The sequence below is a fragment of the Chaetodon auriga genome, chromosome 12 (genome assembly GCF_051107435.1).
Source record: "Chaetodon auriga isolate fChaAug3 chromosome 12, fChaAug3.hap1, whole genome shotgun sequence".
NCBI classification, from domain to species: domain Eukaryota; kingdom Metazoa; phylum Chordata; class Actinopteri; order Chaetodontiformes; family Chaetodontidae; genus Chaetodon; species Chaetodon auriga.
Genome location: NC_135085.1, coordinates 22,053,681 through 22,072,149, shown reverse-complemented (window position 1 = coordinate 22,072,149; position 18,469 = coordinate 22,053,681). Strand labels below are relative to the sequence as shown.

Below are 18,469 nucleotides of genomic sequence, written 5' to 3'. Positions count from 1 at the left end.
CATTCTGACTGGTGCTCCGAGTCTCTCCTCCCCACCGCCCCTCTCCCCCTCTGCTCCCTGTTCTCTGTCTCCGCCTGGCCTCTGGTTGGCTGTTGTCATGCCCCTTCACTTCTCTAAGTGGCTGAAATGTGACTTTTTCCTCCAAAATGGACCGTTCAACCCGTCATTTGGTGCCCCGGCTGGCTGTAGTTTGAGTTTTGTCCACATTTCTGGTTGTCTTTGGATGTTGCCGTTCCTGTCTCTCACTCCTGTTCTCTGATTGGGTGTGCGATCTAGCTGTTTCTCCGTCTGATTGGTCGAATCCTTGCCCTCCATATCGGTTTTTGCCCCTCAGATGCTCGGCAAGGTGCGAGCCAGCCTCTCCCTCCAACCCCCCTTTCCATTTTATTCTCTGTTCTTCAGTCTTTTTATGCTTTTCAGTATGAGAAGTGCTGCTTTCGAGTTGTGCCTGTATCTGAGCGACTCTCAAATTGACACCCAGCGTTTGATCTGAAAAGTCAGGCGAAATAAATGATGTATCAAATTATTTCTGCGCAGATTGCTTTCTTCTCTGAGGGGCAAGTAGCTAAAGTGGCTGAAGCGAGGCGAACTGGGAGGAAAAATATCAAATCTCTGCTGTCGGGTGAAAAACTTAAAAAAAAAATTTTAAAAAAAGGCAGCAAGTGTATTTCTACAGTATTAAAGTACACTGACAATATACATTTCTACTTAGTCATAAGTGAGTTCCTCAAAAGTGAATGAATAACTAGTACAAAGATAATCACAGTGCATTTATACTAAACATACATATAAAACGTATTTTATTATTAGATTCATATGTATTTAGAGTATGTTTAATACGCTGAATACATTTTCAATTATATGCACACTTTTAAAATGATTTGTTTTTAAAAATGCGTGTTGAATTTGTGCATCTAATGTGCTTTTATAGCATATTTACAGCAAAGTTACATCACCGCTTTTGTGAATGTGCTAAAAGAACATTTTAAAAAGTATTTTAATACCATTAATACATTAAAATTTTGCTTACATAACACTTTATGAAAGTAATTGAATTACATGTTTGCATCAAGCTGATAAGCTAATCTTGAGCCGCCACATGCTAACTGTGTCAGAGTACATTAAAAGTTTGTTTTGTAGGGTGTACGTTAAAGGATGGTGCACAGAGTAGCTAAAATGATCTGACATCTACAATGAAATATTTAAAATGTATCTCAAGTATATCCTTTGATATAGTAAGTACGACGTGTATGAGTAAGTGCAGTACTCGGTAAAGCAAAGTAGAAAACAGCTTTAAATTCAGATTTATAATCCGATAGTGAAACGTTGAGTTTCTTGAAATTTTTGAATCTGGGCTTTTAGGGCCAAACTCTGCAAGACTGAGAGTTGTCAAAGTTTCTCAATCCACAGCAGAGCATGAAATCCTTCAGTTAAAGTGAAAAGATGGAAATAACCACCGCTGACGGGGGAAGGATTTCACCCGACGTCAGCTGCCCCCACGCGGCTCTTCCAAGCGATCGGGCCTCGGCTGATAAACTGCACAGGATCCTGTTGCATGTTAGTCACGAAGGGTTTTTAATGGTGGCCTCTTTTCTTTCGCCTGGCTTTTTTCATATCCTCGCCTTTGTCTTCTGAAGGTTTGCCGCTGTGCCTGGGTATTACATATTGACAAGTCCTCTCCGCTCCCCTGTTCTTTTCTTTTCTTTCTGCCTTCTCTCTGTCACTCTCCCCATTATTTTCTCTCTCTATTTCTGCTGCCTTTCATCATCCGTCTCCCGTTTCCACCAATATTCATCCGCCACCTCCTCCTCCCTCTCTGCTCTCAATCTCTGCCTCTCTGTCCCTTTCTCCCCTTTTTTCTCACCCCCTGCCTCATTTTCTGTCGCTCTATCTTTCTCGTCCATTCTCTCCCTCCTTCTCTCTCGTTACGACTCCCGCTTTCTTATCTTTACGACATGACTTCCTTTTCTCCTCTCTCCTCTCCTCTCCATCCCACGACCCTCCTCTGAAGACCCCACAGCCATGTCGACCTCTTCGGGGGTGGACCACGCCGTGATCGGAGGGGTGGTAGCCGTTATTGTCTTCATCCTGCTCTGCCTCCTCATCGTCCTCGGCAGATACCTCATCAGACACAAAGGTCAACTGCTCACACGCTCACCCACACTCGCACGGACACACTCATGCATGCATGCATGAGTGTACACACAGATACACTCGTATAAATATGGATACATGGGGACCAAGACAGAATCTCGCACGTACAAACATGCATATGCATACAGATGCAGGGACATGCAGAAATGCACTCATACCTAAATATAGATTCTAAGCATACCTCTCACTGTTTTTTACTCTCAAAGTAGAATAAGAAATTAATGAATGACAAGAAGTGAGAGTTTATTCATCGCCTTTTCATGCATTTTAGTTCACAGAACTTCCTGTGAGTAATTCCTCCTGATGTCAGCGATGTTTCAGCTGCATATTTTCAATAATGCGGTCAAAAATGGGATTTAAAGTGATTGTGGTAATGCTTCCTGGCGTTAATGCTTCCTGGCCATAATGTTAGTGAGTTATTCTGTTGCTCGTGTGTTACTTTTTCTTTCTTTTCAGTTGTATTCAGGTCTAAAAAAAAAAACAAACATCTTTTTAGCACACAAGCAAGCAAGAACAAAGCAAATTCAGATATCTCAACTCCAGCAAGGGACAGGTGACATTTAAAGGGTACTAAAGGCAGGTTTTAGCACCCAGGTGGTCCAGTTGATAAACACTTGCCCACCGCCACCATCACCACAGTGTGCCAGACTCCGCCGGCTGCAGTGCCTCCAGTGGCCAGTGTTCACGGATGCCAGGTCTGTGAGGGATCATGTCCAAGTCGCTGCATCCGTGACTCCCTCCGGTTGGTTCAGGCGCCGGTGCGGAGAAGACCTGGGGGTGACCATGTGAGGGGCTCCTCACTGTCTGGGGTCCAGCAGAGGAGTGAGGGATTATGAGGACTGTCGTAGCTGAAAACAGATCGTTCTCACTACTGAAGCACACAAGCAACAGATGAAACCGCTGACAATCTGTGCACTTACAGTATGATGGCCAGAAAGCTACACTTCCTGAGGTTTTACCAAAGCTTAACTCACTTCAAAGGGTTTTATAAGGTGACAGAATAATCTTCACTCAGGTTGGATGTTCGAGCTTTTTCCAGAGCTTTCAACAACATCTCAGAGATCAAAGCTGGTCTCTGGTGTCAGGTGTGGACGTCCTTGATTGCTTTTTCTTTCTGTTGCTCAAACAGTCTTTTGTCCAGGTTCCTTGCTGTTATACCAATGTGACGCCGGCCACGGCCAAAGCATGTTCGCATGCTGTGCACGACCGCCTGCTCTCACACGATTGAAGCTCCATACTGCACCTCGGTCTTGTGATAGCAGCTGAGTCAACAACACAACAACTAATCAAGTGTACTGGCTGATAAAAACCACAACATGCTGCTGAAAAAGCTCCTAAGTGGACCTGGAGTTAAGATCAAGAATGCACTTTGACCGTCTCTGTAAAAGTCAGATATAAATGTACCAGAACGATCACGATGAGTAAAACTGTGAAAATAACGTTGTGTTATGAAGCTAACAAGAAAATGAACCACAGAATAAAATCCTGACCAGAGCAGGGGATTATTTGGGTGAGGAAGGCTTGACTTGGTGATTGGGAGGTCAAAAGACGTCCGAGGATAAAACTGAGCTAAATTTGGTTAAAAAGAAAAGTCTAAAGACTTAACATTTTCACCCAGAGGTCTGGATGTCTTTGGCTCTGCAGACCAAATTATCGCTCACTGAAATGACTTAAATTCACTTTTTGCCTTAGTTCATTCCCACAACAGCCAAAGAAATCTTGACATAAAACCCCTCCAAAGAAAAGTCCTGCATGGTGCTCGGACAAACACCTTTTTATCAGCTGTTCTCAGGACTCTGTGTCTCCTAGCGTCCTAAAGAACTTTACTACGTTGTAATTCACTCACATCAAAGGCAAAGAAGAAGCAGCAGAAGCTACCAAAAGCACCTGGAGTGATCATTTCGACATCATATCCGTCCTGCTCGCCTTAAGCCAGTTTAGAGTTCCAGTGTTTGACTTTTACTGCCACAGCAGTCTTATTTCTCCTCCTGCTCCTCCTCCTCCTCCTCCTCCTCCTCTCTCTCTCCTTCCACAGGAACGTATCTGACCCACGAGGCCAAGGGCTCAGACGACGCCCCCGACGCCGACACGGCCATCATCAACGCAGAGGGAGGCCACTCCGGAGCAGAGGACAAGAAGGAGTACTTCATCTAGACAGAGGACGGAGCGGTGGAGGAAAGGAGCGGGAGAAAGAGGAGAAGGAGGAAAAAGACATGGATTGGAGGAGAGGGGAGGAGTGAAGGGGAAAAAAAAACCTCCATTTGTTTTCACAACGCTTCAGTTCTTCACTCGGTTGGAGGGATGAGGGGTGGGGACGGGAGGGAATGAACTGTGGGCAGGATAAAGCGACGAGCTGAGCTTCAACTGGTACTACCCTCTTTGCATTGATACAGGGAAGTGAGATTTTGCACTGACACATGGACGAACTGAAGTCACACACTCAAACACACACACACACACACACACACACACACACATACACAGGAGTCAGTTTTGGGGAAATCTCTTCTCACGCAGACTTGAATGATGCTCAGATTAACAAACACGAGCCTCCTACTAACATGAATTACTTCTGAACGACACATTAACACGTTTCTACGCGGGCATCCTCTTTCTAACTGTCAGCGCCTCGAAAAAGCAAAATTGTAACTCACATTCCGGTTTCTCGCACCGCGCCGACCCGTCTCCTCGCCATCCCAACCAAACCAGCCCCGTCTCTTCCCATTTGTGTCCTCACTCTCTCCATCTAACGAGCCAGTATCCCTCTGTAAACATCCCAGTGGCAGAGAAAATCCATCCAAAGCAAATTAGGACTGACAAACATAATCTCCCTCTCTCACCGTTTAATCTTTTTATGCCATCAAACCTCCTCCTGCGTCCTCCCAAACCCTGGAACGAGCCGGTGAATTTCCCACAATGCAGCACCACACAACATGCAACACTCATGCAAAAACAGCATTCCCGCCTTGTGCTACCAAGCCGAGGGGCTCCAGTATACATATATAAATATATATATATATATAGAATTATATAGCATTCTTTTTACTTGACAGAAAATGTTTGGTGTGCTGTAAATACACTCTCTCTCCCCCTCTCTCTCTCTCCCCCTCTCTCTCTCTACATCTCCCTCTCTCCTGTATCTCATACAGTCTGTTACTGCATTACAGTAACTTATATACTCTTAAAAAAAAGCCTGCCTGTTTTTATTACATGCGTGGAAATGCAGAGTCAAAACTATCAATAGCTGGGGAAAAAAAAAAGTCGATAAAAATAACGACGAAGATGTTGCGATGAAAACTAACCTTAACTGCAAATATTTCTATGAGGAACGTTTTCCTTCCTTTGGGTCTTTTCTTTTATTCCTTTTGGTTTTTTGGGACTTATGAGAGATTTTTCTCTCCTCCGTGTCTCAGTGTGTTGCTGTCAGTGTTAACAGTTTACAGTGTCTGTCAGTTTGTCAGTCCACGAGTCCACAGATCTAATTTTTGGATTTTGAGGTTCAAACATCTGATGCGGTTCACTGATTTGCTTTTGTCTCGGCGCCATTTTCTCCCCGCTCCGTCAGCCCTCTGCTCCCAAACACTAAACTGTAGCAAAACCTCGGTCGAACGCGGCTTCGAAAGGTGTCAAAGTGTTTGTCGGATTTCTCCTGGAGCGTCACTGCCCGCCTCACGTGGACCGCCGTGATCCTCCCTCCGCTAGGCCCCGCCATTTTTCTCCCTGCAGCAGACTGCTTGTCTTGGCGAGGCCGCGCGGCGTTAAATTCATCGAGCGGTGATATCATGACTTCCTCTCAGAAGCTGGCACGGCCGCTGCTTCGGGGAGGTGAAAATGCTGGCTTGCTTTCCGCGGCGGGGCCAGACAGGACTGCCTACATGCATTATGACAAACTTCCTGGCAAAAAAAAAAAAACCTCTTTATGTTATTGTTTCTTTTTCTGTGTGTGTGTTATTGCAAGCAGGAATCATTCGCCAGCTTAGCAAAAGGCTCCCATAAATGAACGGTGTTTTATTAAGGTTGGGAGTTCACCTTGGCACTGGCAAGCTCCACTTGGCCCAGTCGTGGAAATTGATTGCGATCTAACTAAGAGCCTCTGGGCTCCAGACTGTACACATGCCAAGGTTTGGCTCGGTGGGCAGGGTGCCGAGCCGGAGTCTGGGCTGCACTGACACTGAGGAAAGTCATTTAGGAACTTAAATGTCCTCTTCGCCCCCCCCCCCCCCCCGCTCCACTCGTCCATTTCTTTTCATTCTTTAATCAATCATCCCGTCTGCGTCCTGATCCACCTTCACCCAGTCGCTCCTCTCCTCATCACTCCATCCCCCTCGTCTCCCCCCTCCATCTCTGATCGATGTCTGATTCTCCTTGCTGGTCTCTCTCTCGTTCGGGGGTCCATGTGAACGTACAGTAGAAGTAGTTTTGCTGGCGTGCGCCGGTGGCTCTCTGCGGCACTTTTTTTTTTTGGGGGGGGGGAGTGCTTTGGAGAAGAGTCCATTTGCTGTTGTCAGTCCACCCGTAGACAGTTATGTCTGTGATAGTTTTTGTACACCCTTTTTGGGACCGTTCAGGGATTGTGCTTTTCGTATCACTCCCCGCTTTGTCGTTAACTGCTACCTAGCTAGCTGCTCTGAAAGCAACGCCCGGCTAGCGTGTCTGTAGGCTAGCTATCCGACGAAGGCTAACGTGACCTGAAGCAGTTTTATTCTTCATTTCTCAGAGAGCTCTGTTGGAATTTGGGGTGAACGCTGGAGTAAACTGGGCTTAAAAAGTGTTTGAATTCTGGTGGAGGCTGTTTGGACCTGACGACTTTAAACAAAGCGAGCTGAATATTTGGAAGGAATCAGAACACTGTCTGTCCCGCGTTTGCTCTGCAACGCTCTTCACAGTATTCATGTCTGCAGACCAGAGGATGGCCTCTGTCTCACCGAGTTTCATTGTCCACTTTGAAGAGTAACCTTTGATTTGTATTTAACCCCAGTCTAATTCTGCTCTGTGAATGGAGAAACGAATACCTGCCTCATACTCAACAAAGTGTAGTGTCTTTTAAAAACTAATGGACCTGTATTTGCCTGTAATTTATCGTCCTGTCCTTCGTCTTAGTTAATGTGCTAGCATGTAGCTTGCATGAGAAACGGTTGGAAATGTAGATAGCGCCGGAGATGACAAGTGCCGACAAGCTTCTCTCCTGAGACGGGACTGGCGGTCCGTCCGACTGACCTCCCTGCTGTTCTCTGATCTGCAAACATAGGCCCACGTCCCAGTTAAAGCCGTCTGAACTTCCTCAACACGGCAGTCCTCTGAGTAACACTGAGAGAACCGACAGCGTAGGACTCGTCCCGCTTCTCCCAGCCGCTGCTGCATTAGGGCGATGAAAGGGTCCAATGGCGCTGAACTGGGACGTGCAGTCAGTCTAATTCATATTTCATTGCATCAGTGCAGTATTGACTAGCTGTCACCAGATGCCAGCAAACAGCAGCTTTTCTTTTCCCTCCTCACGTCAGACCGAGCTGTCCTGCCCCATCACTTGACTCTCACCACCTCCTCTCCAGGCAGTCGCACACTAGCTGCCCGTCATCTCTTTTCATTTTGTAGTATAAAACAAATTGATTTTTAAATTATGTTTTATAAAAGGTGTGCATAATTTTAAATCCATTACTTTCACTTCAGTTGATAATCATTTTCTTTTTTTTTTTTAAAATTAGATTTTCCAAAACTTGAAGCTTAGAAATTTTGCGTATTTTATTGTTTCGACAACCATTTTTATATAATTTCGTGTATATAGTGTTGCCTTTACTGGATACTCTTACAAGCGCACCCATACACACTTGGCACACACACTTTGGGTACATGCACATCTACACACATATCTGGATATGCACGGCAGGCATGATGTCTGTGACTATGGTGTATTTGTACAAATGTGTGTGTATGTGTGTTTGTGTATGAGTGTGAGGTGTGTATTAATTGACCCAAACAGACTCCGGAGACACTCTCACATGTGTTGCATTCACAAAAACGTTATTATTTCGATGACTAAAACAACGTCTTTGTTTTCAGAACGATTCTTTTGGATGACAAGTCTTCCTTTTGAATAAATATCCATATCACATGAGAATAGTGCTGTCATGTATGTTAATTTGTACTATGGCTGATGATGTCATCAGGGCGAGGCCCAACCGCATGCCGTGGTGGGTTTGCGTCCGTTGGCTGTTATGTTCATAGAGTATTTGTTTTGTTTTATTTTACTTTTTTTTCGGTTAAAGTACCAGTTCAGTTGTTGACTTCAATAAACATGCATTTGGGTTAATTTCACCGCTCGTCTCGCTGCTTCTTTGTGTTCAGAAATCAGACCTGATCCAAAATAAAGAGTTCATCCAGAGGGTAGTCTGTTTTCTGCCCTCTGCCTCACAGCCTCAAACAAACTGCTCCAAAAATCAATTTTCCAGACAAATAAAAGCTCACATGAAATATGCACGGCAACACCTCACAGATCGTAGCATCGAGGATTCTGGTCTTGTATTAATAACTTAGCATCATATAAACAAGGACTTGGGTTTTAGCTTCAGCAGGACTCTTCAAATTCATAACATGCAATAACAAATCAGATTGATCAAAGGGTAAATACCTTCCTTTTCTTTCAGCTGAACCCTGTCATTTCAATAGATAATGGATATGATTATATAACTCACAAATCCAATAACCACTACATGTAAAACTGTAAGTTGTCAACAGGTTCCTAGAAGCCATGCGCCATCATTTTTTTGCACTGTGCAGTTCAATGACCAGCAGAGGGCAGTGCAATGCAATAATTCAACGTCCCTTTTAAAACCAGGGAAGGTTGGCTGTTGAAACGTGAGGAAGTCACTGACTGACTTTCTCTGTGAACTCGATGAAACGACATTACATTTCATACCTGATCTTATCATCTCTAAAACAGATGATTGAATAAAGCTTTCTCTGCCACAGACAAAAATGTCCATCTGCTTTAGGGTTTCCGGGGCTTTCTCTGTTCCTTTGAGTCTCTCTGGTTTCCCTTTCTTCCTCTTATCTCTTCTCTGCCCTCACCTCATCAGTATGGACTGAGGTTTGGGGGATATTGTTGCCACATGTTGATCCTGGTATGTTAACATCAGCCTGTACACATGCTGCTAGTTACAGTGAGGAGTCAGAGTCCGTGTGGACTTATTTTTGCTGAACTGTCTTGTTGCCCAGACGTCACCAGACTAATGTGATCCAGTTAAAACTGAGCAAAATGCATTAATGTCTGTGCCAACAAGTGAGCAGTGCCAAAGCTGACCTCATTTGAGTGGTGAAGAGCACAGGTGTGATTAAAATACTGATTTTACCGATTGTGTATTCTGCAACCTAATGCTGCATTTGCAGCCTGTTGAATCATGTAGCTGCTACTTGCACTTGTAAAGCCTTTTGTTCTTTAAAATGTTTGGTTTTTCTGACCCCAAGCTTTCCTGAAAAGAAGCCACTTTAACTGCTGGATGCCAGACAAACACTCTGAGTTCCTCCTGAAGAATGAGTGAATTTAACTCCGAGGTTACAGGAACAGACTGAGATGGAAATATCACATCGACACCATGGAGTCACTTATTTATTCTGTAAAAATTTTAAAGTGACACTTAATGATCCACATGCGTGCAGGACAGTCGTTTATTGACTGACGGGACTTCTCGTGCAGGGAGTCACAGCAGGAAACAAAATCCAAATTTCTGATGGTTCAGCAGAGCTAACACGACTTCAGTATTTCTCTATAATGTTGGATTTTCACGACTTTAGAAAATAGTGGCCGAAAACAAGAGTCTTGGTTATTTTTTGTTAAGAGTTTAACGTTCAAAAACGGATCCGCTTCATCAGACTGTGTGGGCGGGGTTAATTCGGCTGATTGGCACTCACCTGGCTCAGCAGTCAGATCCAACAACCGCGTCCGGCTTTCACGCGCCATCTTAAAACCGGTGAGAAACGCAAAGACAAAGACAGACATGCGGAAATCTGGAAATCTAAAACCCTGAAACTGCTGAAACTGTGACAACCCCTCTGTGATGCATGAGAATATGCTTTTATTTTGTAAAGAAAAGTGATTTAATTAACGTCATAACCGCACACCGACACTGCCAATTTTCAGAACTTTTTAAAAAAGAAATATTTCAAAACATTTACAAGCCGAATATTCTGCGCTCAGGGTTCATTCAGTCGTGACTTTAAAGCACTTGATGGTTTAAGTTTCACGTTTAAAGCGCAGTTCAAGTTGCGGCCGCTGGAGCGCCCTTCACCTCCTCTCTGAGGTGCCCAAAACGGAGGGTTGGAGCGGGGAGGCGTGGAGGAGGAGGAGGTGGTGGTGGTGGTGGTGGTGGAGCAGGAGGAGGAGGAGGGAGGGTGTGTGTGCTACTGATTGTATGAGAGGAGGGGGGGCGGCAGAGAGGGAGGGAGAGAGAGAGCGAGAGAGAGAAGAGGGACAGAGGAATTCAGTCCTGTGTAAATGGGAATCTAGAGCGCAGAGAGGAAAAGAGGCGCAGACTGAGAAACCAAGAGAGAGCAGACCAAAAGAGAAAAAAGTGGAAACAGATTTATTTTACGCACGGAAGAAGCAGGCAAACCAGTGGAGGAAAGGGAAGGAGGAGAGAGGAAAAAGAGGATCCGGATTTTTTTCCTCTAAATTTGGCTGCTTTCACTCTCATGACTCAAAGAGGATTCCGGTTAAATTCACCCGGTCGGGAGGAATTGATGGTGTCTTTTCGGGGAAGCAGAGCCGAGGGGAGGAATCTGAATGCGCTCGGCTGAACCATGCCAGCCCTGTGGATCATAACTTTGGCGATCACTTTGAACCAAGGTGAGAGATGTTTATACACACACACACACACGCACACGCACACACACACTCAGCCTGAACTGCTGAGACAACAGCGAAAAGTTTCTTCTTAACGCCCGATTTCTTTCTCATTTACCCTTCCTCCTTACCCTGCTGTGTGCGGGCGTCTGTGCGCTGTGTGGGTGCCTTTCTGTCGGTGCTGGCAGTGCGTGTGTGTGTGTGCATCTACATGTCTGGCTGTGTGCGCGCGCGTGGATCTGTGCGCGTGTGTAAATGTGTTATGTTGTTATAGATTTGCGCTGCTCTGGACATCATCATTACGGGGCGCTGAAGGGAAAAGAGTCGTGGGGTGTTCAGGGTCTTTGCTCTGCTGGGAGAAAAATGAGATTCAGAGTGCAGACACAAACGGTCCAGACGCGCTGCGTTCATTTTTCTTCAATTACACGTTTATGAGAGAGATGTGGAGCATCTGCACACGACATTGCTTTGACGTGACCTTTGAAACGCATGAATAGTTAGATTTGGTTGACACAAACGCACGCAGTGTGGGTCAACAGAGGTTGTGTTACCAACACGCGCATTCTCACACACACACGCACGCACGCGCGCGAACACACACACATACACACACACTGCGCATAGCCTGGCAGCCGGGGATGATTGATGAGGCGAGGATCCAATGCTGGTCACCGGGCTTTAACATGAGTCACACTGGATCAATTTCCAACATACGCGCGCACACGCATACGGCACGCACGCGCCAGGCACGTGCATTCATTTAATCTCAGTGTCTTTGTATGTGTAGATAAAGAGTGAAGAGTAAAGCGCAAGTGACCCTCGAGACAGAAAGTCGGTGTGTGAGAGAGAAAGAGAGAGGAGAGAGAGATAATAGAGACCAGTGCATCATCTTCTTAGCATGCAGGTAGAGTCTCGCGTGCTCGTGCCCGTGCGCGCGGCCCCGCTGCAAACGTGCAGGTGCCAAGAAAAATTCATATTTTACCGTAAAGACGGAGACATATTCACTGGACTGGAGGAGTGCCCCATTACTAATATTAATGTCCCTATTTATCGATCACCTTGATAGATTGCCCTCTCTTTCTCCACACACACACACACACACACACACACACACACACACGCCTCAGTGAGAGAGAGGATGAGTGTGCGTTTGTGTTTGAGGGCAGTCACAGCTCCAAAGGCAGAGATGATTAATTGAAGAAGCCTGATGTGAACAGTTCAACTGTGTGTGTGTGTGTGTGTGTGTGTGTGTGTGTGTGTGTGTGTTTGTTTATGTGTACCTGCCTCAGCACCTGGGTCCCCGGTGCTGCGGGCCGCCGGTGTGATGAACCACAGACAGTGATCTGCCGAGACAGACGGTCAGAGGAGCTCCCAGGCTGGAGCATATCTGACCGCCTGGAATAGAATAGAATAGAATAGAATAAAATTATTGCTTATACAATTGAAAGCAGTAGTAGAGTACATACGGTGAAAAAGGTCTGAGTGTCTTGTATTGAATGATGGGTGCATTTGTCTGTGGATGAGAATAGATTCAATCAGCTGATATTATGATAGATGTCAATCAATCAATATTGTAAGGAGCTCGCATTAATTAGGACCAAAGCTACTGAGTGTTTGTTGTAGCCGGACGAAAGACGAGCGTGGAGAGAGTAAAGTTTGATTATTCGAGCTGTGGAGAATCAAACAGAGCGAAACAAAGCGGAGCAGAAAGAGGACGGCAGGACAGAACAGAACAAAAGAGACCAAAGCAGGAGTGAAGAAGAAAAACCGGATCAGAACGGAGCGGGCCAGAACAGAACAGAACAGAACAAAAGAGGACAGAAGACGAACAGACGAGAGGCAGAGGAGCAGAGAACAGAGCAGAGCAGCAGATCAGTGTCTCCAGCTGAGCCGGTGTAAGCCTGTAAATGTGATCAGAGTGAATCCGTCCCCTACATGCAGCAGCTGCAGCCTAATGTGTGTTTAGCCTGTTTGGAGTCTTCCAGGTGTCTCTGCCTGCTTTCCCCTGCCGACAGCTCTGACTGTCTCTCTGCTGATTTACTGCTCGGTCCAGCGGTGTGCCTGGCTTCCAAACACAGGCCGGCTACATCTCCGTGTGGTTGACCGCATGTCTGTGGGCCTCTGTAATTACAGTCCGGCCCTGTATGTGTATATGTGCGTGTGGGTCGGATGTGGTGTGTTGCCGCTGTGATCCGACACCGCTGCCAGCGCCGGTCTGGCCACAGGCGAGGAAGCCTATTTCTCGGAGTCGATTCTTGAACAGCACTTTTGCTTTAGCTGAACATTTTTGCAGCCTGATCATGCAAGCAAAGCAAGCAAAGCGATTCTTGCACTGCAAGCACCTGTCCCATCTCCCTCCTCTCCCTCTCTTTCACACACACACACACACATAGACTTTCTTTTTCTCCCTTTTCTCCCCTCCTCCTCCCCTGACTCTTTTCTCCCGTCACAAGAAGAGCAGAGGCGCAGATGTAAAGAGACAGGCCAAAAGACAGAGAGATGGAGGCAGGGAGAGACGAAGAAAGGAAGAGACAGCGGGGTTCAGTCCTAATCTGTTGACAAGAGGGGATGTTTGAGGATAAACAGAGGCAGAGCAGGAGCGCTCAGGAAGCAGAGGGAGAGAAAGAGGAGGCCCTGTTGGCTCGGGTCTCTCCTTCAACAGCAACCCAGCTGGACCATCAATGTTTGATGGTTTACATCAGCACAGGTTTACACCAAAGTGGGCTCCAGGGGCACAGAAAGGTCTCTGAACATGCATCTAGAAAGGCAACTGGACTTTCTTTGGACTCTCATCCAAAACATCTTCAAGAACCCAAAGCCAGTCCAGCTGCCTTTGATACGCAGTGACCTGCACGGCCGAGAGCCTTCACACACCCCAAAATGATTCATTCTACTTGCTATAACTTAGCGCAGTGACAGACTGTATGAGGAGATTGTCTTTGATCATTAGTTTCAAGCTCTCCGCTGTTCCGCCCTCTAACAGTTGTGTAATTCCTTTCTGAATCATCTAACATCAGAAATACTCTCAGATGGGGCTTTGTGGGTTAAGTCAGAACTGTTTTGGCATTTACAGCATGTAAAGATTTGGAGGAAAGCACAACAGCTCGCGACCATGAACCACTGCTATACTAGATTTCACAAGCGCAGCCTCAATTTCCAAGTATTCAGCTATTCGATTCAGTGATTTTGCAGGAGATCCACTGTTGCATGGGTGGACAAAACAGGTTGTTTGGTAAAAACTAGGCCCTTCTTGGGCCGTCGACACCTCCTCCAACCACCAACACCGCCACTCATGCATTGTGTATGCACCCTGAGGCTTTTTAGTAGACACATTAAACTCATGGGGCCATAGGACTGTAATGAACATTTTGTACAGTGAGTTTTAAATAGGGCTCTTGTATAAGATCATGTTCTCTGTTTCCCCCTAATTTATTTAAATGAGGCTACACTGTTGACGCAGCAGGGGTGCCAATGCAGAGATTTTCTGCGAAAAAATGCACCGTCGTCCTCAAAAAACTTGAACCTGGCTCAACTTTTGCCGCATCAAAATGCGACGTCATCCGGCGAGGCCTTGTGTTTGTTCGTCACATAAGTGCAAACACACATTCCAGGTAGATTATTTTGTAACGTGACTGTCGTATCTCTGCTGCTTTCCTCAGAGGATATAGAATAATTGACAGTATGTTCACTTTCCTTAGCAGTAAAAATTGCTCCCCATTGCTCCCGAACACTCACTAAGACGTCAAGATCAACTGCAAATTCAGCATCCCAACCAATTTTGTTGATATTATCCCTTTAATGGTCGATTTTCAAAAACAAATTTACAGCTAATCAAATTACAGCAAACAAAAGTGAACTTCCAGGGCCCCTGAAGGTCCGGGCCCCGGGGCAGAGGCCTGTTTTGAACTGCATTAAAAACAGGTTTTATCAGACCAGATGGTGGAATTACCTTGTGGCCTTGTGTTCTTAATCCAGAGTTAAAAATTCAAGTACCAAGAAAGAAGAATATTAATCAAGGCCCCACAGTTTGCTTTTGTACTATCGCTGTTGTTCAATATAGATGAACAAGACATGTTGTTCTTCTTCTTTCATCATCTGAAGCACCGCTGAGTGGCCCTTAAGATGAATCAAATCTCCAGCCATTAGTGCCATACTGTCCTGACTGTGCCATGAAAGTGAATACGAAAGGTCTCTGCTGCTCTAAGTTGGTGTTAGAAAACCACTCATAAAAAACAAAAACACACTGTACTCTCAGATGAAGATAATTAAAAATGGCATGACAAGCCTTGTTTAAGAGCAGAGCAGAGGTTCATACAACATGGTGGAGATAAGTGTGTGTGTGTGTGTGTGTGTGTGTGTGGGCCTCATCCCAAAGCCCTCCAGTACCTGACAGATCTGATTTCCTTATGGTGCGAGAAGCGTAATCTGAGGCGACAAGGAACAGCAATTAAAATAAATAAATAAAATAACTGCCACAATTAGCTGTTGCTTAATTCGCCACGATGCCCCGATAATCTAGTAATCTGCTGAAACGACGCTGGCAAATTCTCCCTCCTCTGCACGGGCTGATGTGTGTGCGTACGTGTGTGTGTGTGTGTGTGACTGAGTGAAAGACTGAAGAGTGCCCCGATCCTAACAGAGGGCATCGACTGGTATTAGTACTGACACCCATCAATCTGGCTGATATGTCAGCGTGAATGAGAGAGGAGTAGTGGACCGCGAGGGAAAGGAGGGGGAGGAGAAGACATGCAGAGAACTGTAATAGAAAGAAAATAATGGAGTAGATGAGGGGAGAGAAGAAGAAGAAGAGGAGGAGGAAGGTATGAGGGAAGGAGAGACATTCAGATTGGGAGAAGAAGGATCGAAGGAGGGCCTAGGAGGAAAGGAATGTGGATGAGGGCTGGAGTGAGATGCAGAGGAGGAGAATGGGCTGACAGGAGTGGAGGTTGAGGAGAGCAGGGATGGGGAGTACAGGTGTGGAGCAGAAAAATAGAGGAGAAGATGGGAAGAGAGAATAAGAGCAGGGGAGGAATTCTAGTGAGAGGAGGAGGATAGAGGGAGGATTCATGGAAAGATGGCAGAAGGAGAAAGTGTAGATGAGGCCAGAGGAGTGCAAGAGAGAAATGAAGAAGAGGAGAAGGTGCTAAAAGAGGGGGGGAATTCAGGTGGGAGGAGGATAAAGGGGTGGAAGAGGCAGACAAAGGGTGGTAAGAGTGAAGAAGGAAATTGTGGGAAAATGAAGGCGGGAGGAAAGTAAAGAGGAGTGGGAGGTAACAGGAGGGAAGGAGGGCAGCAGATTTCTGTGGGCACTCAGAGGAGGAGCAGAGATGGAGGGAGGAAATGCTGATAGGACAGGAGAGGAAACTGGAAGACGGGGGCTTCAGAAGTGTATAGGTGAGGCCAGAGGAATGAGTCATGAGTGAAGGAGGAGGAGAGAAAGGTTGGAGCGAGGGAGTAGATTAAAAGGGAGGAGAAGAATAAACTATAAGGACAAGAGAGAATTGTGGGGAGGAAGAGTGCAAAGGAGTGAAGGAAGGCAGCAGAAAGGGGGAGGATGGAGGGGGAGTGGAGGAAACATTAATGGATGGGGGACAGAAGGAGCAGTAAGAGAAACTGAAGGGAGAGTGAAGGAGGAGAGCAGGGTTGGGGAGCAGATGAGTAAAGGAGGGCAGCAAGGAGGAGATTAATTGTCAGAGGTGTGGAGATGGAGGGAACCCTTGTGGTTGGAGGAAAGAGGCACAAATGGAGGAGAGAGGAAATATGAAGACAACAGAATGAGGGGAGGAGAGACATGTAGGTGGGAAGACAGCGGAGGAGTGAAAGGGGGGATGGATGAAGAGGGAGAAAAAAGGAGGAGGTTGGGGAGCACAGATTTGCTGTTAGAAGAGAGTTGGAGCAAAGGAGCTGGAAAATGGAGAATTAGGAGGAGGAAAAGAAGATGACAGGGAGAGAGTTGGAGGAGGAAGAGGGCAGAGGAGTGAAGGAGAGTTGAGCACCAGTTGAAATGGAGGAAGGAGCACTTAATGGAAGGAGTACAGGAAAAAGAAAGGAGCAGGGACTGAAATGCGGAGGAGGGTTGGGGAGCAGAGACTTATGTGTGAGAGGGTTGGAGCAAGGGAGCAGGGGAAGAGAAACAGATGAGGTGAGAGGAGGAGAGACATTTGGGTGGGAGTAAGGGGGCAGACGAGTAAAGGGAGCCAGCAAGGAGGAGATTAATTATCAGAGGAACACGAATGGAGGAGAGAGGAGATATTAGGACAACAAAATAAGGGGAGGAGAGAAATGTGGGTAGAAAGACAGCAGAGGAGTGAAAGAGGGGGGTGGAGGAAACGCTGAAGATGGAGACTAAAGGAGGAGGAGAGGAGGGTTGAGGAGCAGAGATTTATTGTTTGGTGAGGGTTGGAGCAAAGGTGCTGGAACATGAAGAATTAGATGGAGGGAGAGAAGATAACAGGGAGAGATTTGGAGGAGGAGGAGGGCAGACGAGCAAAGGGGGGCAGCAAAGAGGAGATTAATTGTCAGAGGAGGCGTGGAAATGGATGGAGGAAACACTTGTGGGTGGAGGAGAGAGGAGATATGAAGACAACAAAAAAGGGAGCAGAATTTTGGGTAGGAAGACAGCAGAGGAGTGAAAGAGGGGAGGGATGAAGAGGGAGACTAAAGGAGCAAGAGAGCAGGGTTGGGGAGCACATATTTATCGTTTGGCAAAGGTTGGAGCAAAGGAGCAGGAAAGTGGAGAAGAAGATAGGAGAGATGAAAAGGAGGAAGAGGGCAGAGGAGTGAGGAAGGAGTTCAGGAAAAAGAAAGAAGCAGAGAGATGCAGTAGTGGATGAGGGCAGGAGGAGGAGGAGGAGCAGGAGGAGAGGAGGGCTGGGGAGCAGAGATTTATGTGTGGAGAGGGTTCCAGCGAGGGAGCAGAGGGAAACAGCCGGCCCTATTATAGATGGGGCTCTCCTGGGAGAGCAGGCCTGGAGTTTTCCAGGCATTTCCAGCATATTTCACCGCCGTTCCAAGCAACACGCTGCAATGCACAGAGCTCCGCCCTCGGCAGAGTCCTCCACCCTGGACGGATAAATAAAGTGGGTCTCCTCTCTCCGCAGGAGCATTCAATAAAAGTGATAAAAGGCTGGAAGTAACCCCGCTCAGCTTTTTTGGAAGCGAAAGTGAGAAACCAAACCGGCCACCCTCTCCAAGGAGGAGCTTTCAAAGAAATGCAGACATCAAGCGTAAAAGCAGCGAAAACATGAAAGTGCTTCCTTTTCATGTGAAGGAAAAATGTCAACAAAAAGGACTGAGATCAAATGAGCTTAGCGAGGAGGTAGTTTAAGTTTCTCCCTCTCTGCGTCTCCCTCTCGCCTCCTTTGTCTGCCTGTGTTTTCTCCCGCTCGCTCGCTCGCTCACTGTCTGAGAGCCTCATGCGTGGAGGTGAGGGAGAACAATTGAATGGGCCTCCCACGTAAAATCCATTCAGAGACATCT

At 46.4% G+C, this 18,469-nt stretch overlaps 2 protein-coding genes across 5 annotated transcripts in view; both read left to right on the top strand.

The window, feature by feature from the left end:
* Positions 1-8,466, top strand: part of cadm3 (cell adhesion molecule 3) — an 87,121-nt gene extending 78,655 nt beyond the window's left edge. For all 3 annotated transcript variants that reach the window (XM_076745750.1, XM_076745749.1, XM_076745751.1), the window contains 2 exons: positions 2,012-2,137; positions 4,190-8,466. In XM_076745750.1, coding sequence (XP_076601865.1) covers positions 2,012-2,137; positions 4,190-4,308 — 245 coding nt within the window. In that variant the 3' untranslated portion in view covers positions 4,309-8,466. The remainder of the gene's footprint in view (positions 1-2,011; positions 2,138-4,189) is intronic.
* Positions 8,467-10,621: 2,155 nt separating this feature from the next.
* The window catches only part of kirrel1b (kirre like nephrin family adhesion molecule 1b), a 73,017-nt gene continuing 65,169 nt past the window's right edge, over positions 10,622-18,469 (top strand). For both annotated transcript variants that reach the window (XM_076744536.1, XM_076744535.1), the window contains exon 1: positions 10,622-10,993. In XM_076744536.1, coding sequence (XP_076600651.1) covers positions 10,948-10,993 — 46 coding nt within the window. In that variant the 5' untranslated portion in view covers positions 10,622-10,947. The remainder of the gene's footprint in view (positions 10,994-18,469) is intronic.